The 26709-nt window shown below is 40.2% G+C and overlaps 1 protein-coding gene across 7 annotated transcripts in view; it reads left to right on the forward strand.

Moving 5' to 3' along the window:
- XRN1 (5'-3' exoribonuclease 1) overlaps positions 1-25157 on the forward strand; it is a 214342-nt gene extending 189185 nt beyond the window's left edge. For 2 of the 7 annotated variants that reach the window (XM_084872412.1, XM_084872415.1), the window contains 9 exons: positions 2422-2471; positions 6072-6149; positions 6334-6456; positions 7131-7290; positions 10158-10339; positions 17276-17389; positions 17482-17584; positions 21778-21938; positions 23065-25157. In XM_084872412.1, coding sequence (XP_084728538.1) covers positions 2422-2471; positions 6072-6149; positions 6334-6456; positions 7131-7290; positions 10158-10339; positions 17276-17389; positions 17482-17584; positions 21778-21938; positions 23065-23364 — 1271 coding nt within the window. In that variant the 3' untranslated portion in view covers positions 23365-25157. The remainder of the gene's footprint in view (positions 1-2421; positions 2472-6071; positions 6150-6333; positions 6457-7130; positions 7291-10157; positions 10340-17275; positions 17390-17481; positions 17585-21777; positions 21939-23064) is intronic. The other 5 variants (XM_084872416.1, XM_084872418.1, XM_084872414.1 and 2 more) reach the window with 3 other exon arrangements.
- The last annotated feature ends 1552 nt before the right edge of the window (positions 25158-26709 follow it).

Here is a 26709-nt window from a genome sequence, read left to right on the forward strand (position 1 = left end):
TTTAATGTTGATACCTATCTACTCACTTTCCCTCCTTTTTGCAAAATTATTTTCTTTCTTTCTTCCCTCCCTTACCTTTCCTTTTCCCTCCCCTTTTCTTTTCCTCTCTCTGTTCCTGCTCCTCCCTTCCTATTCTAACTTTGTAAATAAAAATTTGCTCTCATTCTATTCTTTTTCCTGCCTCCCATTCCCTTCCCGTACTTCTTTCCTCAACATTTCTTAGTTTTTGTCCTTTCTCCTTCCTTCCCTCTTTCCTTTTTTCTTCTTTAATTTTTTTTTCTTACTTCATCTTCTAATTCATCCTTTTCATTTCCCCTACCATTTCCCCAATTTATTCTTAACATTAATACTAAAATAGCATCCTAATTTGTCTCTTAATAAGCCACTGACATTTTAATCTTCCTAATGCAGAGTTCTTACTAGGTCACTACTACCTGCTCAAAACCTTTCTGTAATTGGTTGCCCTTTGTCTACCAGTTTAATTCCATAGTCTTCAATACCACTCAGATTATGGCACCAACCTGCTTCTAGAGTTCAATTAAGCTCCATTATATTCCTTCGTGTCTAGCAGAACTGATCTATTGAGAGAAGAGACACATTCCTTGTTCTCTAAATCAATGTCATTTCTCCTATTATTTCCGTCGCCTGGTGTACCAGTTAATAATGCAGATTTTTTCAATAGATGGAGTTAGAGTACACATATATATATGTGATTTGATATGGATGCTACTTTGTTGTATTGACAGCAAGCTTCAAAATTTCAAATGTTAAAATTTTGTGAAGGTGTTAACATCATAGATATTTTTACACTTAAAAATGTTGAATTTCATGCCCAAAATAGAGCATTTGCAGGAAGTTTTAATTCATTACTTTATTTTGAAAAAAAGTGCTGCTAAAAGTTATCATATACTTCAGGAAGCTTATGTTGAACATACTCCATCTCAAGATACTTGTGAATGCTGGTTTAAATGCTTTAAAAGTGATGATTTTGATGTGAAAGACAAAGAACGTCAACCAAAAAAGTTTGAGGACCAACAATTACAAGCATTATTGGATGAAGATGCATGTCAAACTCAAAAACAACTTGCAGAAAGATTAAACATTGCTCAGCAAACAATTTCTGATAATTTACAAGCAATGGGAAAGATTTTAAAGGAAGGAAAATGGGTGCCACATCAACTGAACAAAAGACAAATGGAAAACCAAAAAGTTATCAATAAAATGTTGATTCAAGGGCACAAAAGAAAGTCTTTTTTGCATCGAATTGTGACTGGTGATGAAAAGTGGATGTATTTTGAGAATCCCAAAGGCACAAAATCATGGGTTGATCCAGGTCTGCAAGGCCAAATTGCTTTGGGAAGAAGACAATGCTCTTCACACCAATGCGTTTGGTGTGATCAGGAAGGTGTGAATTATGAGCTTCTAAAATCAGGTGAAACTAATTGTTGTCAGTAGCAAATACTAATTGCTACTGACAACAAACAATCAATTTGAACCATGCTTTGATTGTGAAACGACCAGAATGTGCCAGAAGACAGGACAAAGTAATTTTGCTTCATGATAATGCACCATCACACACTTCAAAATCAGTTCCAGACACATTAAAAGATCTTGCCTGGAAAGTATTAATTCACCTGCCGTATTCACCAGATCTTGCTCCTTCAGATTACCACTTGTTCTGATCTATGGCACATGCACTTTCTAAGCAGCACTTCTAAGTACGAAGAAGTGGAAATTTGGGTCTCTGAATAGTTTGTCTCAAAACAAGAAAAGTTCTATTGGGACAGTTTCCACAAATTACCTGAAAAATGGGGGAAATGTATAGCTAGTGATGGACATTACTTTGAATAAAGCATATATATATATATATATAATTGATTTTTCACAGAGAGGAAAGTAGAGGGATAGAGAGCTAGAAACATTGATGAGAGAGACACATCGACCAGCTGCCTCCTGCACCTCCCCAACCGGGGATATGCCCACAACTAATGTACATGCCTTTGACCAGAATTGAACCTGGGGCCTTTCAGTCCGCAGACCGATGCTCTATCCACTGAGCCAAACCAGTTTCGGCGAATAAAGCACTTTTGATGTTTCTCTTGAAATTATCATGTTTTCTCTGATTACAAAATCCACATTATTAACCGATATACCTGGTACATAGCCTCTTTATTCTGCCCATTGGAAAACTATTATCCTTCTAGGCTCAGTTAGATGCCCTCTTTCCTTTTTCTTGCTGTTGTTACCTGTGAGTATCTTTTCTCCTCTAGTCTAGAATATAGGTCTTCAAGATCAGGATTCATCTTTTTAGAATTATGTGAATTTTTATCATGATACCTTGAAGTAGTAAATATTTGGTAAATGTAATTGGTGTGCAGTCAGTTTTTTAATTTATCAAAATTTCTATTTTCTTGTCTCTAGTTAAAGAAGAAAAACCTGAGAGTTGGTCACAAAAAATGTCAAACAATCAGGTAAGCTTTCTTAAAACGAAATACTAATATCCAGCTTCTTATTGCAATTGGTGGGTTTGTGGTATATGACTGAATTTTGCAGCCAAATTTCCTATCAAATTCATAAGTTATGTGGCAAGAGGTGCTTAAGTATAACCTAAGAGTCATTGGATAGTAGGTTGAACAGCTAGAGTTCAGGATTTGGAACTAGAAATACCTGAAATCTTAATAGTTGGGTGGCTGGAGCTATTCACTACCTCTCTCAGCTTTGAGGTCTTCATCTTTAAAAAATAGATAAAAATAGATCACTTGTCTCTCTGAACACATATCATCTAAACATGCCTACATACATAAATGCACGTATCCTATCTAATAAAAGAGTAATATGCAAAATGACCATCACTCCAACACACAAGGTGGCTGCTCCCATGTGGACACAAGATGGTTACCACAAGATGGCCGGCAGGGGAAGGCAGTTGAGAGGGATCAGGCCTGCAAGGGAGGGCAGTTGGGGGCCATTAAGCCTGCAGGGGAGGGCAGTTAGGGGTGACTAGGCTGGCAAAGGAGGAAAGTTGGGGGCAACTGGGCCTGCAAGGGAGAGCAGTTGGGGGTGACCAGACCTGCAGGGGATAGCAGTTAGGGGCAATCAGGCTGGCAGGGGAGCAGTGAGGCATCAATCAGGCTAGCAGGTTACAGGGTGATCAGGCTGGCAGGCAGAAGCAGTTAAGGGCAATCAGGAAGGCAAGCAGGCGAGCAGTTGGGAGCCAGCAGTCCTGGATTGTGAGAGGGATGTCTGACTACTGTGATCAGGCCTAAACACAAATTTTGTGCACCGGGCCTCTAGTTTATACCTAAATATAAATGTGCAAAGTATGTGTATATATACAACAAAAATATGTGGATCATGCCGAAACCGGTTTGGCTCAGTGGTAGAGCATTGATCTGCGGACTGAAAGGTCCCAGGTTCGATTCCGGTCAAGGGCATGTACATTGGTTGCGGGCACATCCCCAGTAGGGAGTGTGCAAGAGGCAGCTGGTCGATGTTTCTCTCTCATCGACGTTTCTAGCTCTCTATCTCTCTCCCTTCCTCTCTGTAAAAAATCAATAAAATATATATATATTTTTAAAAATATGTGGATCAACATAGTAAAGTTACTGGTTAATTCTGCCAAACTAAGTTGCAGAGAGGAACTGAAGTTTATGTTTTATTTTATGTAGTCTCTGCTATTTGATAAGAAGAATATATATATTTTATAATCAAAGTATAACAAATTTTAATCTATAAAAAGTCAGGATGTGACATAATGATGTGCATATGTTCTATATGTATATTATATTCTAATACAGAATTTGAAAGAAATCAGATTCTTATAACTACTAAACTAGAGGCCCAGTGCAGGAAATTCATGCACGGGTGGCATCCCTCAGCCCAGTCAGCACCCTCTCCAATCAGGGACCCCTCAGGGGATATCCAACTGCTGGTAGTCGGACATCCCTCTCGCAATCCGGAACCGCTGGCTCCTAACTGCTCACCTGCCTGCCTAGTTTACCCTTAACTGCCCCCCCTGCCGGCTTGGTCACACATCCCCAGCCCCCCCCCAACTACCCTTCTGCCAGCCTGGTCACCCTATAACTGTCCGGAAGGAAGTCCATCGGCTAGAAGATGTTTGGTCACCCGGTCTAATTAGCATATTATCCTTTTATTAGTATAGGTGATATCTTAGCAGAATATGTGTCTTTAGCACATAATAGTTTGTTAGTAAATAGAATTCAATAATAACTAGATATCAGTAAAATGGTTTAATTATATGACTTTTAAGACCCTGTTCTGCAACTCTTATGCTATGATTTCCTTTATTCTAGAAAAGGGTTTATAAATGTTTCATGCCATGGATTTTTGGTGAAGCCTATGGAGTCTCTTAAAATCCTATCTAATAAAGGAGTAATATGCAAATTGACTGTCACTCCAATAAACAAGATGGCTGCCCCCATGTGGACACAAGATGGCCACCATAAGATGGCCTGCAGGGAAGGGCAGTTGTGGACAGTTAGGGGTGACCAGGCCAGCAGAGGAGGGCAGTTGGGGGAGACTAGGCAAGGAAGGAAGGGCAGTTAGTGGGGGACCCAGGCCTGCAGGGGAGGGCAGTTGGGGGACATAAGTACTCCAGAGGAGGGTAGTTGGGGAGGGGGGCATGCCTGCAGGGGAGAGCAATTAGGGGGACAGGGCCTGCAGGGGATGGTAGTTGGGGGGACTAGGCCTGCAGGGAAGAGCAATTTGGGGGTTACCAGGCCTGCAGGGGAGGTCAGTTAGGGGTGATCACACTAGCAGAGGAGGGCAGTTGGGGGAGACCAGGCCAGCAAGGGAGGGCAGTTGGGGGGGACCCAGCCCTAAAGGGGAGGGCAGTTGCAGGGACCAGGCCTGCAGGAGAGGGCAATTGGGGGGGACCAGGCCTGCAGGAGAGGGCAGTTGTGGGCGATCAGTCTAGCAGGGAGGGCAGTTAGGGGGGACCAGGTCAGCATGGGAGGGCAGTTGGGGGAGACAAGGCCTGTAGGGGAGGGCAGTTGTGGGAGACCAGGCCTGCAGGGGAGGACAGTTGAGGGTGGGGGGGGCCCAGGACAGCAGAGGAGGGCAGTTGGGGCCAAGGGAGACTGGGTCTTCAGGGGAGGACAGTTGAGGGGAGCCTAGGACTACTGGGAGGGGAGTTAGGGGTAACCGGGCCTATAGGGAAAGGTAGTAGGGGGAACAGGCCTGCAGGGGAGGGCAGTTAGGAGTGATCAGGCCAGCAGGGAAGGGAAGTTAGGGGTGACCAAGCCAGCAGGGGAGGGCAGTTGGAGGAAACCAGGCCTGCAGGGTAGGATATTTAGGGGTGATGAAACTGGCAGGAGATGGCAGTTAGGGGTGACCAGGCTGACAGGGGAGGGCACTTAGGGGCAATCAGGCCAGCTGGGGAGCAGTTAAGTGTTGATCAGACTGGCAGGCAGAAGTGGTTAGGGGCAATCAGGCAGAGGCAGGCAAGCAGTTGGGAGCCAGCAGTCCTGGATTGTGAGAGGGATGTCTTACTGCCCATTTAGGCCCGATCCCACTTGTCCATTTAGGCTCGAGATCAGGCCTATACTGGCGGTCAGACATTCCTCAAGGAGTCCCAGATTGGAGAGAGTGCAGGGTGGGCTGAGTCACACACACACACACACACCCCATCCTCAAGGAGTCCCAGATTGGAGAGGGTGCAGGGTGGGCTGAGTCACACACACACACACACACACACACACACGCATAAATTTCGTGCACCAGGTCTCTAGTAATGTCTTAAAACTAAAATAAAGTACATTCAATGTAAAACAAAACCTGTTATGTTGAAATAGAATTAGAATCACAACTATTGTGGTTTACTGCCTATATTCTTAATTGAAGGAAATTCTAAATTCCTATTTAGAAAATAGTTAATGAAGATAAAGATGTATTTTTTTCCCTCATTCAAGTTTACAGGTCCCCTTTTTTTCTTATGATGTAAAAGGGAGAATACCACATTTTAAAAAGTTTACAGTGATTTATTTAGAGCACTAGTAATTAGTAACTATAAAATTTATTTGCACAAAGAGGTCACTCATACTCTTTTGTAGACATTTGGACAGCCTGGCAAATGTAATACTAAGCTACTGAAGAGAAATCAAAGTACGGAAGTCTCAGAAAATCAAAAGGTTAGGACTAGTTATCCAAATGCCGTTGATAAGGTAAAAGGCCATTTATTCAGTTGATCTTCTCACACTCTAGCACATAGTTAAATGATTATTGAAAATTATAAACCATTTTTGTACATACAACTTGTAGCTTTTCCTTTGTCCTTATACTTTCATCTTCATGCACAAAGTATTATTCTTTTAGCTTAACACTGGATTTGAGGACTTTTTAGCATCCTTGAATATCTCCAAAGCAAGTGAAGCACAGTCATCTCATCCTGAAGAGCCTCCAAGTGAAGAACATTTGTCACCACAGTCATTTGCTATGGTTCGTATTTTGTAGGAACTTTTGTACTATGGTAATTTCACCATCAATGACCATGAATACCCACCCCCTGCAACCAATTAAACCCTTTTCTCTCATCTAGTGTGTTCCATCTTTTTTGTCATCCCATGAGAAAAACCAGGCTGTCCTGGGCAATTAAGCCATTTTTTTGGTTTTTTTTCTCTTTAGATCATACATAGCTCCCTTGCTTTTTAAACATTGCTGCTTGGTCAAAATTTATGCTGGGCCAAAACCGGTTTGGCTCAGTGGATAGAGCATCGGCTTGCGGACTGAAAGGTCCCAGGTTCGATTCCAGTCAAGGGCATGTACCTTGGTTGTGGGCACATCCCTAGTGGGGGTTGTGCAAGAGGCAGCTGATCAATGATTCTCTCTCATCTATGTTTCTAACCCTCTATCCCTCTCTCTTCCTGTCTGTAAAAAATCAGTAAAATATATATATATATTTTTAATTATGCTGGGAAATGTTGGGTTTTGTTGTTGTTGTTGTTTTCAACTCCAGACTATTGATTTTCCTTATTCTCTATCTCAGTGAAGTTACTGTTTTAATTTTTAACAATGTAACTCATTAAAAGAAGGAACTGTAAGTAAGGGCTGTAATTCTATTAACTTTTCTCCTGCTACCCTTACCATCTCCATATCACTCATTTTTAAAACAGAAGGGAACACGGATGCTTAAAGAAATTCTAAAAATTGATGGCTCTGGCACTGTGGACCATAAGAACGAAATGAAACAGTTTGGTAATGAAGTCATTGTTTCCTGTAACAGAAGAGATGAATATGGAACTTCCTCACAGCCTAAACAAAATGAGAAATTAAGTAAGTAAACTAAGTACAACTACTAATAACCAGTTTCATTTCAGAAATTCAGATTATTTTTTATCATGTGCTTTTTAAAGGTAAAACTACTTTTATTTTAAAGGAATATAATTAAAAGTAACAATTAGGAGTGTAATTTTTATGTTTATATCATTTATATAATAACTATGTAGCCAATAGTAGATATATAGTTCGTTGTTTTTTTGTTTTTGTTTTTTGCCAGGACACAGGCTTTATTGAAGAGAAGAGTATACTGCTGGCTGCTTCCAGAGAGAGAGAGGATAAGAGCGAGGGCTGGGTGCACCACCTTTTAAGGGGAGGAAAGAGAGGGGACGGGACTTAGGGCACTCAGCACAAGCTGATTGGTGTTTTCATGTAAGGCCTATGATTATGGACCTAAGGACTTAGGAATCCGGGGCTTAGGGTATTTGGCAGGTGCTGATTGGCGGTTCAGTGCTCAGGAATGTCCGGTGGAGTTTAGTCATTCTCTGTCCATCAGTTGGAGGAAAGGAGGATCTGTCATTCCAGGCTTCTGGTAATATTTAAAAAAATTGAGAGTCCAGGCAAGGTCAGGGAGCGAAGGTCAGTCTTCTGTAACTGCTTTCAGCTGAGAGGAGGCGTCCTTTAGGGGCGTATACCCAGGGTCTCAAAGATTCTGGTGTTCAGTTCTGAATTCAGTGCCAGATAGATCTCTCCCACCTTCTGGTTGGCAAATGCCTTCATTTCGTTCTGCAAGAAACTAGTGAAACAACGGATGAGACAGAGGCCAAAGAGCAAAATTAAGAGTATAAATGCCAGTGGGCCTAATAGTGGGAGGACCCATGGGTAAGTGAGCAAAAAACAGGTAGTTTTTCCATGCTGGATGAGGGATGCAGCAGCATGATTTCTCCAAGAGACTGGTTGGTGAAGTCTTGAGAGCGATCCTGTTGAGTCACTTAGGAGGTAAAAGCTGTTCCTGAGGCTGCCACAGCATCACTTGTCTGGTTTTGGCTGCTTTTCTGGGCCTGGAGCTGAAAGACAACCTGGGAGTGAGGTTCTTGTTTTCCCAGTTTGGGCATTCACATGTTTCTTGTAGGTCTGGTAAGAAAGCGACAAGATTCCCAGGTGTCCTGGTACAGCAGGGTTCGAGAGGTATTCTGAACGAGCCAGTCAACTCAGGACCATGCCACCAAGCAGGGCCAGAGGATTTTCCACGTTCACCCGGGTCTTAGGCACCAGTATGTTTCAGCACCAATATAAAAGATGAAATAGAGAGGGCTGGAGGCCGGGATGCCAGGACACAGGCTTTATTGAAGAGAACAGTACCACTGCCGGCTGCTTCCAGAGAGAGAGAGGAAAAGCGATATATAGTTCTTAAATGTCCATTGTGTATACTGAAATTGTACTATTACAGACCCTCCTTCTGCAGATCTCAAGCCTAGAAATGATTTCACAGTCTAGCCTTCCCCCCCCCCAGCAATTTAAGAATGATTATATAATTTAAATATATCACTTAACTTTTTTAAAATTCTTTTTTTCTATTTACAGAATGAGAGTAACATTTTAAATGACTTGTGATGATTATATGGCATATATAAAGCAGTTAGCACTGTGTCTAGCACATTGTAGGTGCCAAAAATTAATGTTAGTGTTATGTTAAAATAAGACCAACATAAAAATAAAAGAATCTTTATATCATTAAAAATAGTTAATGGAGGCAGACATTGGAAAGTGGTTACTTACTTGAAATCTACAAAGCCTGTAGCACAACATCTGGCAGGGAGCTGGATTTTAGTAACTATCCATCATTGCTTTTGCTCCTTATTTCTTTATATTTTAGTATTTTGTCTATGTAATTATCTGTAAATAATTACATAGGAAGAATCACTAGGGCAAAAGTTGGTGGGATAGAAGTTTCTCAAAGAACTAAAAAACATTTTGAAATAAACATATCTGAATTTATTGAGGAACAAAATATGGAAGAAAACTAGAGCCTTCTCCCATTTATACTCCAATTAATATTGGGATAAATAATTAAAATTTCAATAACTATTAGGAAACTAGTTATTTAATATAGTGACAGACATGCTCTTAAAATAGAGCAAAATTTAAAACAAAATCGGATAAAGATGGTCCCACTGCCAAAAACAAGTAACTTTTTCTTTGTTTCAGTAGTGAAAAAAAAACATATACCTGAGAGTCAAGAGTTCAGATTCCAGCCTACATTGCAGAACTAACACCATTGGTGGCTTTGGGCAAGCCACTTAATCTTTTTTTAGTCTAAGATAGGAAGAGATTTAGATTCATTCTTCACTGAGATATGCTCTTATTCTATTAGTGAGTTTATTGATCATAAAGAATGTGAACTTTTAGAATTTTAAAATTATTTTCTATATAAAAGCTCTTTAAAGACTTAATTTCAGAAAAAAAAAATAATTCTAAGAAGCATCATTTGAAGAAACAAAAATGTTCACCTATGGTATCTTAGAATGTAAGATAAATTTCTAAAACTAAAGCCAAAGCCTCAAAACTTAAGAATTAATTGTAAATTAGCTCAAGAGAGCCATTTGCTTGTTTAAATTTTGCCTGTAACATAAGTATATAGTCATTAATATCTCAAGATGTTCATTTTTGGCTGTCAGCTACTTATTGTATTTTAAAATCTTTATTTTAATCATATATCATTAATCAGTTACAATCACCTAAAAAAACTTTACTGAACTCTTAGTAATTTTAGGCAGTATTGAATAGTTCTTACATTTGTTTCATGTGAGATTCCCCTCTCTACCTTTTAACAATTTTTTGCTATTATTCTGTGAAACCTTACAATAATTGCCTAATTTGAGATATCATTTAATACAGATATGTCCTATTCTCTTTTTTGGTAGCATCTTTTGTGAACAAGCCTCAAAGTGCTAGAGAGTACCGTCATGTTCAGTCCCTAAACAATGTGTCCTGGCCTGCTTCAAGCCAGATCCCTCCTGTGTCCACACCAGTAACTGAACTCTTGAAAATTTGTTCCCTTATTGGAATGCCACAACCAGATTTCTCCTTTCTTAGAACACCACAGGTATAGTATACTACTGTTCCATTTAAATATGTTCTTTAACACTGAGCTTAAATAAATTGACTAAAAGTCTTTGGCTAGAAAAAATACATTTTTTAAATTAACTCACCATAATGCCTAGGGAAGGTCAGACCAAATGATGTCTCAGGCCTTATCAACCCACAGGCCTGAATCTGGTCTAAAAGAATCTTGGTTCAAACTTTTTGATCTTAGAAACTACCCACTTAAAAACAAACAAACCAAAAAAAAGAATTTTTGTTTACTTGTGTTATATCCATATTTACTATACTATAAATTAAAACTAAAAAGTGTTTAAATGTTTATTTAAAATAAGTTTTCAAAAAAATTTATAAAATGGTCTTGCTTCACATTTTTGCAAATCTTTTCCATGTCTAGCTTAATAGAAGAAGCTAGATTCTCCGATCTTCTTACTCTCAATCTCTTGTGATACATTGTTTTGGTTGAAATCTATCACATAAACCTGTCCTCACACAGATAGTTGAAAAATGGAGCCGGTGTGGTTCAGGGGGAAGACGGGAAGCGGTGCCAAGGTTTGATTCCCATGCCCAGGTTGCAGGCTCAATCCCCAGTAGGGGATGTGCAGTAGGCGGCCAAATCATTGATTTATGTTGTTGCAGAAATTACCAAGCAACTGGAAAACACACAATGGGCCCTCCAAAGATTCAGGAAAATCCCTTTATTTGCAGATGCACTAGTGTGGAATCTCAGGGGAGTCGGTCTCCAAAGCCTGAGTATTGGATGTGGGAAGGGAGTGGGGGAAATTTCCCCTTTATCCCCTGAGTTTCTTTGTCTCCCAAATATGGACCAGTCTTCCAGACTTTTCACTGGCTTTACAAACCCCCCCTACCTCCCCACCCCTGTGGGGTTAGAATTGGGGAAGTGAGATTATATCCAAAGGTCTGGCCTGGCTGGCACCAGCACTGTCAACCCCCTCCAGGGATTATGTATGGTTCATGGTTTATGGCCTCTGTACAATGGAAGTATTCTGGGAAACAGGTTCTGCAAGGCTGGAGAATGGGGCTTAATTATTAGGTGTGCCAGTTACTAATGCAGATTTTGTAATCAGAGAAAACATGATAATTTCAAGAGAAACATCAAAAGTGCTTTATTCAAAGTAATGTCCATCTCTAGCTACACATCTCCCCATCTTTCAGGTATCATCCCAATAGAACTGTTCTTGTTTTGAGGCAAACTATTCAGAGCCCCAAATTTCCACTTCTTCGTACGTTCTGAAGTGCTGCTTAGAAAGTGCATGTGATCAGAACAAGTGGTAATCTGAAGGAGCAAGGTCTGGTGAATACGGCAGGTGGGTTAAAACTTCCCAGGCAAGATCTTTTAACTGGGGTGTGCAGGAGGAAGCTGATTAATGATTCTCATCACTGATGTTTTTACTTCTCTGATTTAACTGGTTTTGAATTGTGTGATTGTGCCTCATCATGAAGCAAAATTATTTTGTCCTGTCTTCTGGCACATTCTGGTCGTTTCACAATCAAAGCATGGTTCAAATTGATTGTTTGTTGTCAGTAGCAATTAGTATTTGCTACTGACAACAATTAGTTTCACCTGATTTTAGAAGCTCATAATTCACACCTTCCTGATCACACCAAACGCATTGGTGTGAAGAGCATTGTCTTCTTCCCAAAGCAATTTGGCCTTGCAGACCTGGATCAACCCATGATTTTGTGCCTTTGGGATTCTCAAAATACAGTCACAATTCGATGCAAAAAAGACTTTCTTTTGTGCCCTTGAATCAACATTTTATTGATAACTTTTTGGTTTTCCATTTGTCTTTTGTTCAGTTGATGTGGCACCCATTTTCCTTCCTTTAAAATCTTTCCCATTGCTTGTAAATTATCAGAAATTGTTTGCTGAGCAATGTTTAATCTTTCTGCAAGTTGTTTTTGAGTTTGACATGCATCTTCATCCAATAATGCTTGTAATTGTTGGTCCTCAAACTTTTTTGGTTGACGTTCTTTGTCTTTCACATCAAAATCATCACTTTTAAAGCATTTAAACCAGCATTCACAAGTATCTTGAGATGGAATATGTTCAACATAAGCTTCCCGAAGTATATGATAACTTTTAGCAGCACTTTTTTTCAAAATAAAGTAATGAATTAAAACTTCCTGCAAATGCTTTATTTTGGGCATGAAATTCAACATTTTTAAGTATAAAAATATCTATGATGTTAACACCTTCACAAAATTTTAACATTTGAAGTTTTGAAGCTTGCTGTCAATACAACAAAGTAGCATCCATATCAAATCACATATATATATGTGTACTGTAACTCCCATCTATTGAAAAAAATGTGCATTATTAACCGGTATACCTAGTATAGTAGCAAGAATGTGCATCAGAATACTAGTTACTAACACAGATTAAGATTGCTAACCCTCAGTTGTCTTATATTCCTCCTCTCCTTCTCTCTGAAATCAATAAAAACAAATCTTAAGGGGAGTTGGAGATTTTAATATCCTTTTCATATAACTGTGGATATTTGATACTACAATAAAAGGTAGTGTTTTCTTGAAAGTTGGTTACAATGTAGAATCTGAAACTATATCAATGAACTTTATGTCTTATGTGTACTTGTGGGAAAATGAGAGTCCAAAGGCAAATAACATCTTAAAACTATCATGAAAATAGTTTTGACTTCAGCAACCCCTTGGAAGGTGTCTCAGGGAACCTCAGTCTCTCCAGACTGCATTTTTTTTTTTAATCTATCTTTATTGTTCAGATTATTACAAAGGTTACTCATTTCTTCCCCCCTCCACCAGGTTCCCACCCCACCCTCTGCCCTTTCCCCACCCCCCCATTGTCCTCATCCATAGGTGCACAGTTTATGTTCAGTCTCTTCCCCGCATCCATCACTCCCCTTTTCCCGGAGAATTGTCAGTCCACTCCCCTCCCGTATCTCTGATTCTATCATAATCAACAGTTAATATTTTTCATCAGGTTTCTTAATTTCCTTGGTTGTTGTTTTTTTTAATTAATAAACTTTTATATTTTTAAGAATAAATTTTAAAATCTAATAATTTTAAACCTTGTTTTTTCTGCCCTGGGAACTTTTACTTGTTTACATGTAAACTTGCCCTTAGGCTATCAAAAGGCTTAGCCATTCAAATGTAAATGGACACATTGTTTAAAGATAGCTGCTGGCTGGAATTGGATTACCTGTTCTGGGTAGGAAGGGCTTGTCCTCCCCTTTCTCCATTGAAATTAAGGTGTTAGCTTTAAAACCTCTTTTTGGCAAGAGACCTTAAACTTTCAGAACTTTAAATTTTTTAGGTAGTAAATCAATTACTTAGTATTTTCTCAAATCAATAATACCTCCACATGCCCAAGGATACACTTCACACACAAGACATTTCCAAATAGATCAACCAACCTCATCCAGGCCCCACACCAGGCACTCACAGATCAACACCCCAGCGCTATAATAACTCAGCACATCCAGATCTAAGCCTTCATCACTTGATTCAGCAGACCCTCAAGTTCCCCCAAAAGTTTCCTGCCATGTCTGAGAAGCAGCCCTGGGGCATGGGCAGGCGAGGAGCAAGCTGTTCCGGGCCCGGCTGCTTCGGGCCTGGCCTCTGTTGCTCTGGTCCGCTCCACAACCAGCTGCTCCGGGTCTGGCCGCTGCCACTCCAGGCCTGGCTGCTCCTGACCCGGCTGCTCTGGGCCCGGCTGCTCCGGGCCCGGCCGCTCTGGACCTGGCCGCTTCGGGCCTGACCGTTCCAGTCTGGCCACTCCTGGCCTGGCTGCTGCTGCTCCAGGCCTGGGTGTTCCCGACCCGACTGCTCTGGGCCCGGCTGCTCCGGGCCCGGCCACTCCGAGCTTGGCCACTCCCAGCCTGGCTGCTCGGGCTTGGCTGCTGCTGCTCTGGGTCTAGCTGCTTCGGACCCAGCCGCTCCGGGCCTGGCCACTCCTGGCCTGGCTGCTGCTGCTCTGGGCCTGGCTGCTCCTGACCTGGCTGCTCTGAGCCCGGCCGCACCGGGCCCGGCCGCTCCGGGCTTGGCTGCTGCTGCTCTGGGCCCAGCTGCTCCGGGTCTGGCTGCTCTGGGCCTGGCCACCCCCGCCCCAGGCCTGGCTGCTCCGAGCCTGGCTGCTGCTGCTCTGGGCCCGGCTGCCACTGCCCTGGGCCTGGCCACTCTAGGCCTGGCCACTGCTGCTCCAACATTCTGTCTTTTTTTTTTTTTTTTTTTTTTTTTTTAACGCATTTATGTTGCAATGTTGGCTGTTGAGTTGAGTTCTGTCTTAATCTTCGATTTTTCAAGATCTTCTTTGTATTCTTTCTTATGTAATTTTACTATCTTTTGCTATAACTTGATTTCTTCACATTGAAAACTTCTTCAGTTTCTTCCTCCTCGTCCTGGAAGCTCAGCAGGCTGGCCTGCGGTGCCCCTTTGTTCTCCGCTGCCTTCTGCGCGGCTTCAGCCTGTTGCAGGGGTCGGCGCCGCCCAGGAAGCAGCCCCCGGCCTTGGCTCCGAGGCCCGCGATCAGCGGTCGAGAGCCCAGCTGCACCTCCCCACCAGGGGCCCTGTCGCCCGGCTCCTTGCTGGCGAGTGGCTTGCCGGTGCCTGGCAGCAGCTACCGCTCCTCATTGCGTTCTTCCCAGATGGAGCTTTTGTCTCCTTCCCACTAGGGCGGTCTAGCATCAGAGTCAACAGACCGTCCTCTGCACGCAATGTGCGCGACTCCCGGGCCTCTGCTTTTCGCCGCTCCCCTGGGATTCCGCCTCACAGCCCCGTCTCCCTCTCTTTGAGCCTGGGTCCCCAGGGTCTGGCCTAGAACTGAGGTTCAGCTCTGTCGGTTCTGGGGTTCAGCCCAGTCCGGGGCTTTTATTTCCTTCCTGCTAGGGAACGCCAGCAAGGTATTCCACCTCCCCTCCTCTCCGGCTCCGTCCTCTCCGTGCACACGCAGCATGCCTCCATACCTTAGGCTTTTACAGCTCCTCTGATTTTCCTTCTGGTTTTCTCTTTCCTTCTTGTTGTAGAATTTTCAGTCAGTCGACTTCCTGTAGCTCTGGGCAATGTCCATTTTATATTTTAGTTGTATTTTATTGAAATTGTTGTGTGCGGCTGCGGTTAGGTGTTTACCTGTGCAGCCATCTTGGATCCTCCCTCTGCTCATTTTTTAATCAAATTCTCCAGATTGCATCTTGAGGACCACTAGCTACAAGAAAGGTTGTTTTGCTGAAACTGGTTTGGCTCAGTGGATAGAGCATCGGCCTGCAGACTCAAAGGTCCCGGGTTAGATTCCAGTCAAGGACATGTACCTTGGTTGTGGGCACATCTCCTGTAGGGGTTTGAAGGAGGCAGCTGATTGATGAGTCTCTCACATCGATGTTTCTAACTCTCTATCCCTCTCTCTTCCTCTCTGTAAAAAATCAATAAAAATATTTTTTTTAAAAGGTTGTTTTATCCTTTTTACATCTGAGTTCTTTTTCTTTATTGATTTTTTTTTTTTTGCCCCCTTCCCTCCCATACATACCCTCTCTCCCCAGAGTTTTATGTCAATTGGTTGTACTTATATGCATGTATACAAGTCCTTCGGTTGATCTTTTATCTCCCCCAGATCTCCCTCCCCTCCCCGCTGTAATTTGACAGTCTGCTTGTTGCTTTACTGACTTTATATCTATCTTTTGGTTCATCAATTTATAATGTTCTTTATTATCCATAAATGAGTGAGGTCATGTGGTGTTTCTCTTTCATTGATTGGCTTATTTCACTCAGCATGTACATCTGAGTTCTTGATAAGTTCTTGCCTAAAGCAGAAAGCAGAATTAAATTCTACCTTTTGAAAATGTAAAAGAAAGAATCCCTTTTGTAAAATAAAAAAAAGTATGATATAAAGAGTTATAATTTAAATGTGAATATAAATCCAGTCAGGACCTCTGAGTTTTTTAGATTTGGGTAATTAATTCATATTGGCAAAATATCTGTTGTTTGGAGGATAGTGTAATGGAGAGGCCAGCAAATTTTTTTCTGTAAAAATGCAGATAGTAAATATTTCAGGCTTTGCAGGCCATGTGCTCTCTATCACTACTCAGCTGTGCAGCTATAGTATAAAACACCCATAGAAGATACATAAAAGAATAGACTCAGTTGTGTTCCAGTAAAACCTTACAGAAATAAGTACAAGTCCTAGTTTCCCAGGACTTAGTATAAAGAAAACAGTTTTGCTGGCTTTCATTTGCAATTAGGATGCTTGACCCTTCAAGTAGCTTAGAAGGCTTTTTTTTTTTTTTTTTAATATTGAAAGGTAAGTAATAATTCTAAAGGTTTTGCATGCTAATGCAAAAAAAAAATTTTTTTTAATATATTTTACTGACTTTTTACACAGAGGAAGGGAGAGTGATAGAGAGCTAGAAACATCGATGAGAGAGAAACTTTGACCAGCTGCCTCCTGCACACCCCCAATGGGGATGTGCCTGCAACACAGGTACAGGTACATGCCCTTGACCGGAATAGATCCTGGGACCTTTCAGTCTGCAGGCCGACGCTCTATCCACTGAACTGAACCGGTTTCGGCCAAAAAAAATTTTTAAATATATTTTTCTTAATTTCCAAGAGGAAAGGAAAGAGAGAGAGAAATAGAAACATCAGTGATGAGAAGAATCATTAATCAGCTTCCTCCTACACACCCCACACTGGGGATCAATCCTGCAACCTGGGTGTGTGCCCTGACTGGGAATCAACCATAATCTTCTGTTTCATAGATCAACATTCAATCACTGAGACATGCTGGCTGGGCCTAATGCAAAATTTAAATAGTCCTCTTTTGAATTTTTGAGTTTTTTTTTTTTTTTAACAGAATGTTAAAATTATTCTACTTGTTTAAACTAAGCTTTGGGGGAAGAAGTTGATTTCCTAGCCAGATGACTTCAATGACATTTCACATTCTCTTTTTCAGACAATGATAGTTTGCCAGGTGAAATTGCCTAATGGCTTGCTGGTACATGGGCCACAGTGCCATTCTGAAGAAGAAGCCAAGATCAAAGCTGCACTTTTTGCTTTACAACAGTTGGTGAGAACTATTCATGACTTCTCTACTAAGTTTGAATTAATTACTAGAGCTGTTATTGTTGCATTTCATACAACTTTTAAATACTTCCACAGGGCTCCTTAGGAGTGAATTTCCCTTTGCCTCCACCGATATTTGCAAATTATCCTCCTGCTGTATCACCTGGAACCATTCCTCCAGTTTTTCCCCAATCTACTGGTAAGATAATGTTTGGAGTTGCTATATTTAGAAAGATGCATCATTTAAAAATATATATATAAGTGTCTAGGGAATAGAAGAAGGAATTGTGAGAAGGTAGCCTGAAAACAGAGCCTACAGATTCATTTAGAAATGTCATTTCCTTCCTACATTCTCTAGTGTGGCTAGAGTAGGAGAGCATTTTGTTTTGGGCAACCCCATATTCCCCAGAAGCTGCCAACATGAATTTTGGTTTAAGGTAGACATTAAAAACCTTCGGGAGAAAATAGAGATTAAGAGAATAAGAATAGGCTTTGAAGCTGTGGATGTGAAAGACATTGTTCTTCATGATGAGGGAAATGGAGAGTAGAGAGGTTTTTAAGCTAACTGTGTGTTTCTTAATATTCTCTCATAATTCTCTTTCTCCTTCAAATGTGATGCCTGAGTTAGCTCCATGTAGCCAGTGGTGACCTCCTTGTGTGCTAGGGTCTGGGAAAGATCTCTGGGGACTCAGGCTCTTTTGTCCAGGCTCTTTCATTAATGACTTTGAAAAAACAATGGAACTTCTTTGAGACTCCATTTTCTTAATTATGGTAGATGGCGCCTAGGATCTCTTTGAGACTAACATTTTACAATTTTTATTATTCTAAATCTTAAGTTCATTAAACATTTATTTTATCACCCTTTTTTCCCAAATGACAGTTGGCTTCTTCATATTCTAATCATTTTCATTTTAAAATCAATAACTTATTTACTTCATATTTAGAAAATTACTTTTCTGAGTCTACTATATGCCAGGTATTATTCCAGGAGTTCTACATATATAATCCTCACTAAAAACATTAGAAATGTGAATAATGCTGATTAAACAAGTTATCTTTTCTTGCCTAAATTCCATTAGACTAAAAAATAAGTTATTTTAAAACTGTAAACCTAGGACAGTGGTCAGCAAATTCATTAGTCAACAGAGCCAAATATCAACAGTACAACAATTGAAATTTCTTTTGAGAAACAAAATTTTTAAACTTAAATTATAGTACATTGTTATTAACTTAATTAGGGTACTCCTAAGGTGGTCTTTGCTAAAAACTCAAGGAACCAAAGAGCCGCATGTGGCTTGAGAGCCGCAATTGCCAACCACTGACATAGGATAAAGAGATGAGAGAGAAAATATCAGCAATTTATAGAATTGAAAAGAATTTGTAATGAGGAAAGCATGTAAAGGAGTAGTAACCAGTATAGTGTAGTATATAGTAGATTTAGGCTATAAACTTCAGTGTCTGTAGAAGAGGATACAAATGAGCTGGGTTGCTGGGTCATCTTGTGCTTTCCTATAAATAAACTGGGAGATCCTGAACATTTTAGGAAAAGAGAATCTCTAAAATCAAAAGAGAATCCAAAACAAAGAGAAAGGAAAGTGACCTAGAAAGAGAGAGAATGTAGGAAATAACAATATTGCAACCAAAAAATAAGAAAGTATGAAAAATAATAATTGGAGAACAAGAATCAAATATTGAGCTAATTTTTCAGTAGATAAAGCCCAAGCAAAGCCATGGAAATCTCAGGAAGAAGAAGAATAGGACAAAATGTGGAAAATAAGAAAGAAGGAACAGTGCATAGATCCAATACCCATGTAATTAGAGTTCCAGAAAAAGAAACCAGAGAGATGGAAAGGAGGGAAAGTATCAAAGAAATGGATAAGAAAGCTTTCTGGACTGAAGGACATGCATCTCTAAACTGAAAGAGCCACCTAACACTTAGCACAATGAATGAAAAGAGATACAGATTGCTTTGAAATTCAGAATAAGAGAGGAGGGGAAATACATTTAAAAGATCAAGAATCAGGCCATGGCATTGACTGGTATGGCTCAATGGAAGAGCATTGGCCCGCTCACCAAAGAGTCAGAGGTTCAATTCTCAGTCAAGGACACATAACTGGGTTGCAAGTTCATTCTCCAGTTGGGGTACATGCAAGGAGGCAGCCAAGTGATATATCTCAGATTAATTCCTCTCCCCCCCTCTTCTTTTTCCTCGCCCTCTATCTCTTCCCTCACTTTCACTCTCTCTAAAAATCAATGGAAAAAAATATCCTTAGGTGAGGATTAAGAACAATCAGGCTCTAGCCAGTCTTTCTCAGTGGTTAGAGTGTCAGCCAGTGCACTTCTTGGTCATGGATTCAATTCCTGTTCAAGGGCATGTACCTGGGTTGCAGGTTCGAACCTCAAGTGTGCATTCAGGAGGCAACCAGTCAATGTATCTCTCTCATATCAATGTTTCTCCTTTTCTCTTTTCTTCCTTCCCTTCCTCTCTCCCTCCTCTCTCTCTCTAAAAATCAATAGAAAAAATATCCTTAGGTAAGAATTAACAAAAAAAATTTTTGAAAAAAGAAAGATTAAGAATTAGAATGGTATTTTATTGTTTAGCAGAAGGTCAAAGCTAGAAAGCAGTTGAGCATTGAATCCTGAGGCCGAACTAGTTTTATCTGATTTTTCTGTATAGCCAAACTGAATCATCTTAATATTACAACTGCTACCAAAGTTCCTTATAGGTATTATCAAGACCTAGTTTTCTCAACCTTTTTAGTTTTCTTCATCAGAATTTGTGTATGTATAATTCAGAACACTGTATTATGATTCCCCTAATACAAAAATGTCTTAAGGGGCTTAATTTTAATTAAGTTATGCTATGTTATAGTTCTGCCTTTAGCTCTCTGAAAAGGAAGTTTGAACACAATATATATCTTCTTCAATGGCAGTGTACTGTGTAATACAGGGGTGCCCACATGCTGCACTCACACTGCCTACATAAGAATCACCTGTGGAGCTTGTTAACAGTCCTGGGCCTCTGACTGGTTTATTAAATCTGAGACTTTGCCCAGGAATTTATATTTCACAAACTCCCGAAGTGATTCATTATACAACCTTAAATCAGGTTTGGTTCAGTATACAACCTTAAATCAAGTTTGGAAACTCCTGGTTCAATGTGCTTTTAATAAGAAACAAGATATAGCCGAGACCGGTTTGGCTCAATGGATAGAGCATCGGCTTGGGGACTGAAGGGTCCCGGGTTCGATTCCGGTCAAGGGCATGTACCTTGGTTGAGGGCATATCCCCAGTAGGGGGTGTGCAAGAGGCAGCTGATCAATGACTCTCATCGATGTTTCTAACTCTCTATCTCTCTCCCTTCTTCTCTGTACAAAGTCAATAAAATATATTAAAAAAAAAAAGAAAGAAGATATAATTTTTTTTTAAGAGAGAAGGGAAAGGAGAAGGATGGAGGGAGGGAAGGAGAGAGAGAGAGAGGAACATAGATGTGAGAGTGGAACATCAGTTGGCTCCCTCCTGCATGCCCACTACTGAGGATTGAGCAGGCAACCCTGGCCTGGAATTACATCAGGAACCTTTCAGTGCATAGGACGATGCTCAACCAATTAAGCCACACCAGCCAGGGAAGATGTAAATTTTTTTAAATTCTTGAGTTAAAAATATTAGAATAAAGGAAAGGAAGATTGTACATGTCATGAAAGTGACCACATTTGAACACTTGGCCTTTTGGGGACGGTTTTGTAGGCTGGGAACACTATGGAAGCAACTTAGCATTGGGGGCAGGTGAGATCCTTAAGATTTCTCTCTTTGTGTCCTGGCTTTTGTCCCCCAAGCGACAGCTTCAGTAACCCTTTATTATTTTTAAAGTATTGCTACAGATATTCTTAAAAGCTCACATCAGTATATATTGTTCTTGGCCATTAAAGGCTAAACAGCATAATGATAAGCTGACTTACGTAAATTGTTCATAGTCCTAAGAGGGACTTCTGATGTTGAATGTTATAAGCAAGATTAATCTTAAGTTAAGCCAAAACTGGTTTGGCCCGGTGGATAAAGCGTCAGGCCTGAGGACTCAAGGGTCCCGGGTTCGATTCCAATCAAGAGCATGTATCTTGGTTGTGGTTACATTTCCAGTAGGGGGCGTGCAAGAGGCAGCTGATGGATGTTTCTCTCTCATTAATGTTTCTGGCTCTCGATCCCTCTCCCTTCCTCTCTAAAAAAATCAGTAAAATATATATATTTAAAAAGAAAAAAAGATTAATCTTAAGTGTGTGCCTCTTTGCCCAAGTAAAAAAAAAGACTAAGAAGCATAGCACAAGGAAGTCTTACATTTCAGGGCTTTGATGAATCCATTTTACTAAAATAGAAATTTTCTGTGATTTTTAACAGCTAATATAATGCCTTCATCATCTCATTTCTTTGGCTCAGTGCCATGGGGAGCACCAGTGACAGTTTCTGGAAAGCCCTTTCATCATACTTCATATTCTGGGGCCATGCCCATGGCTGGGGGAATGGCAGGTGGTTTGCACAATCAATTCATACCTCTACAGGTGAGACCTGGAAATAAAATTATTGTGTTTTAAGAGAATTTCTTAGTGCTCAAAGATGATTGATGATAGAATAATGTGTTTTTTCAATAACTAGAGGCCTGGTGCATAAAATATGAAATTCGTGCACGGGGAGGGGCAGGGGGTGTTGTCCCTCAGCCCAGCCTGCACTCTCTCCAATCTGGGACCCCTCAAGGGATGTCCAACTGCCCATTTAGGCCTAATCCTAACCTGTAGGATCTGGCCTAAATGGGCAGTCGGACATCTTTCTCACAATCCAGGACTGCTGGCTCCCAACTGTTTGCCTGCCTGCCTTCCTGATTGCCCCTAACTGCTTCTATCTGCCAGCCTTATCACCCCTCCCCTGCCACCCTGATTGATGCCTAACTGCTCCCCTGCCAGCCATGTTGCCCCTAACTGCCCTCCCCTAAAGGCCTGGTCACCCCTAACTGCCCTCCTCTGCAGGCCTGGTCATCCCTAACTCCTCTTCCCTGCAGGCCTGGGTCCCTCCATCTGCCCTTCCCTTCAGGCCCAGTCACCCCCAACTTCCCTCCTCTGCTGATCTGGTCACCCTTAACTGCCCTCCTCTGCAGGTTTGATTGCCCCCAACTGCTCTCCCTTGCAGGTCTGGTCCCTCCCAACTGCCCTCTCCTGCTGGCCATCTTGTGGCGGCCATCCTGTGTCCATCTTGCGTGTTGGAGTGATGGTCAATTTGCATATTACTCTTTTATTAGATAGGATTACCTTCACTGCCAACTCAGAAGCTGAGTATTGGTTTGGGTCCTGAGATTGTGACCAGTGATACCAGTCTGGCCGAGTCCCTGCTGTCTGAATTTATGTTCTAATAAATAATAATAATTGCTGCAAATAATGATATCCTTTTCAAGCACAAAGTGATTTAAAATCAGGAATATAAATTTTATTTATATTCACTGTATGAAAATTTTTTAGATATTTTATTCATAACTATAAATTCTTTTAATTTCTAAAGTCTTGGTTTGGAAATTTACAATTAGAAGTTACAAGTCAGCAATGATCAACAAATATTACCAGCATGATTTATGATATTTTCTGACACTAGTTTTTTTTAGCCTACATTGTTAATCGATGATTCCTTTATTTCTTAAAGGTCACTAAAAAAAGGGTTGCAAACAAAAAGAACTTTGAGAATAAGGCCCAGAGTTCTCAAGCCACCCCACTTCAGACTAGCCAGCCAGAGTCTTCTAATGTCACCAAAGTGATTCCACAGGAGAGTTCATCAGCTCCCTTCAAGTCCTCTCAGATTACTCAGCCTGCATCTTCCTTTCAAGTTGAAGCTGCCTCTCAAGGCCATAGTATGTCTCACCATAAGTCAGCACCCAGCTCTTCTTCAAGAAGAAAATCAAGAAAACTAGCTGTCAATTTTGACATTTCTAAACCTTCTGAATAAATGTGGTACTTGGAGTTAAATTAACTTATTTCCACCCATCTTTTTATAAATCTATATCGGTGTCTCATAAAAAAATAGAATGCGCAATTTTAAGATAATATGTTTCAATTGAAAAATTTTAACTTTTAAGTTGTGGGGCACTTTTCATGCTGTTTAAAAGACTATATATCAAATTGTGCATCTTAAATATGTGCAGTTTGCTTTATGTTAATTATACCTCACTAAAGCTATTTTTTAAAAAGAATAAATTTAAAGCTTGTGTGAAAATAATACTAGCAGACTAAGCATTAAAATGGACGACTCTGACTACTGAGTCCTGCACTATGAATTAGACATCATAATGCAATAATAATAAACATTTTTTACACCATCATTGAGGGATAATTAAATGGAGCATGAAAATTGGGCCCCAAGTATAATTTACTGGATATGAATTTCTTTTTTTTTTAAATGATGTAACAGAATTGTCAGGAGACTGTCTCTTATGTACATGTATTTTAATGTATCTTCTATTGTCTTTGTGAGTCTGGTAGACCTGCTCTGAACTGATTACACTGCATGGTGCTGCCGGTTTTGCTTTATTCCAAATTTTGTACCAAAGCAATTTTAGAATACTGGTCAGAATATTTCACTTAGCTACTTATAATTATAAATAGCAATCTAGATTTAAGCAGCTAATTACTGTATTTGTAGATATTCAATAACCAGCATTTATAATTTCGAATAAAATTAAGTTTCAAAATTTACAGGGTACAATGATTATAAATTAATCTTCCAGTAGAATCAAGTAGAAGCTATTAATCATGATAACTAATGATGTTGCATTATTATTTTGTAGAGCTCACTTGCACAGCTGCACTAAATGTTGGTCCCCGTTTAGTGCTTCCTGGCTGAGGGAATTCTAGTTCTAATATCCAAGCACATGTATTACAAGCACAATACCATTGTGGTGTGCATTATTTCCATTGTCTCCCTGCTGCCTGGTCAGCACCAGCACTTGGTCTTTGCATGTCTTGTCGGGGTATTGTTCAAGCTGTGGCTCTTAGTATTCTTTTAAAGTTTTTGAAAATTTATCAGTGGCCCTGGGACTGAATTTTTATATATATTTTTATCCTTTAGTTTTTATGATGTGCTTATATTTTTAAGGAAATAAGTTATCTTTTTTCTTTTTAAGTTAGAACCACAATTTTTATATGGAGCTGCTTCTTATATCTAACTTCATTGAGTGCATTGGACACTCTGCCATGAGTCTTAGAGTGGTCTCTCTGTTTAAAGTGCTGGCCTTGAACCAAGTGGATTCCTTTAACTGCTGGTTTCAGAGTTTCTCTAAATGTGTATAAGCTATTTGTATATTAATAGTGCCTTTAGTATAAGAGGTAAATGTTCATTACCTATCATTTGTTATGGTCATGTGAGTCTGTGATCTTAATTTCTTTCCTAGATTTACACTTCAGCAGGGTCCAGCAGTTCCTTACTGAGAGTGTTTCTTTTATCTCTAGTAGGATCTTGAATAATTATGTTCAAATAATTCTCAGCATTTGTCCTTGTTGTCTCACAAGCTATTTGTTTTAAAAGGAAATATTTCTTATGGGAATACAATACAAAAAAGTTAAATTGTGACAGTAATGTTCTGTTTAAAGTGTATAATGTTTTTCACCTTCTGTAACTATACAAACTCCAGCATTCAGTAATTGCCTCCCACATCACTTCTGTGGGACCACTCTATAAACAGTGCACAGTTCACAGATTTTTTTAGATCACAGAGCAAGGAATGCACACCAACTGAAAACTCCCAAGAAAAATTTCAGTAAGCATGATGCCATTGAACCCGTAAGGATATTCCCATATCTGAGCAAAAAGCATATTGATAGTTCTATATGGATAGGCAGTAAACATGTTTCTCCTTGTTCCTTCTTCTCTTTTTTTAAAAACATATTATCCTAAAGGTCAAGAGTAAAGAGATTATGGAAGGGAGCTCTGTAATGACTAGGTAGTGATCAGGCATTGGTCTGTATTCTTTTCCCCATGTAGACTTACTCTAAATGTGGGCCCAACGTCCATAGGAGATGTGCCCTCCCTGTGGGGATAGGCTGTTTTATCTCATGAAATCTTGAGGAGGGTGGACCCATTGATAGTTTGGGAAACTTACAGTTTTTTTCTTTTTGGGTGGGGCCGACTCAACCACCCCAAAGTTTAGTTATCTGTCTGTTCCACAATTGGATCTGCTGTGGACTTGCTGCAAGAACAGGATCGTTGAAGGTGCCCAAGAGCAGGGTCCCCAGATGCTCTCATGTTTCCACATAACTGGAGCGGTTAATTTTAAGTATTCTTGTTCAGTAATGTTTCTTTTCCTTTCTTTTTGAGTGAAGTAAGTGAATTTAGAAGCTTGATCTTCCCAGTTTCGTTGTTTCTGTTCACAATTTCTGACATTACCTGAGCTTTATAATTTGGCAGAAAGAATGTACTAATTGACTTAAACATTGTGTAGACCAAAGTCTTAAACATCTGATGATAAAAAGATAAAGAGATCCTTTTTACTCCCTATTGAGAGGAAGGATGAAGAACTTGATGCAGGTTTTTTGTCGTTTACTTCTTTTTCTCTGATCAGGTATTTGCTTTAAATTTAGACTGATACTTCCAAACTTACCTTAGTTTTAAAAATACTGGGGAGAGAGAAGGTGGTTGGAATAAGGAAACCAGTTAAGACATATCCAATCACTGCTTTGTCAGACTATTTTATATCTTCTAGTTCAAGGAAGCAGATAAGATTTAGGATCTATTTCATTTACTTTTTAAGCATCTGTTTTATTTCTGTGAGTAAATCATACATTTGCATAGTGGTTGTCTTCTTTTTACCTGAAGATAGAATTGGAGATCCATTGTAGTTCTACCATGCTTCATCTCATTGGTCCACAGTTTTTATTTTATTTTATTTTATTTTTAAATATATTTTATTGATATTTTACAGAGAGGAAGGGAGAGAGATAGAGAGCTAGAAAAATGCCGATGAGAGAGAAACATCGACCAGCTGCCTCTTGCACACCCCCTACTGGGGATGTGCCCGCAACCAATGTACATGCCCTTGACCGGAATCGAACCCGGGACCTTTCAGTCCACAGGCTGACGCTCTACCACTGAGCCAAACCGGCTTTGGCTGGTCCACAGTTTTTAAAACAACTGTGTACAATAGCCCAGCTTTTTGAGCTTGGTGTTTACCTGTAAACATAATTTTTTCCAATAGTTTCAGCAGTTGGTATGCTGCCTAGGCCCACCAGTTAAGTTTCTATAGATGTTTCAGTCACTTGAAGCCAAATCCCTTTCCCATTTCTAATGAAATAATATGAG

The sequence above is a fragment of the Pipistrellus hanaki genome (genome assembly GCF_964339955.1).
Source record: "Pipistrellus hanaki genome assembly, chromosome: 2".
Classification (NCBI taxonomy): Eukaryota; Metazoa; Chordata; class Mammalia; order Chiroptera; family Vespertilionidae; genus Pipistrellus; species Pipistrellus hanaki.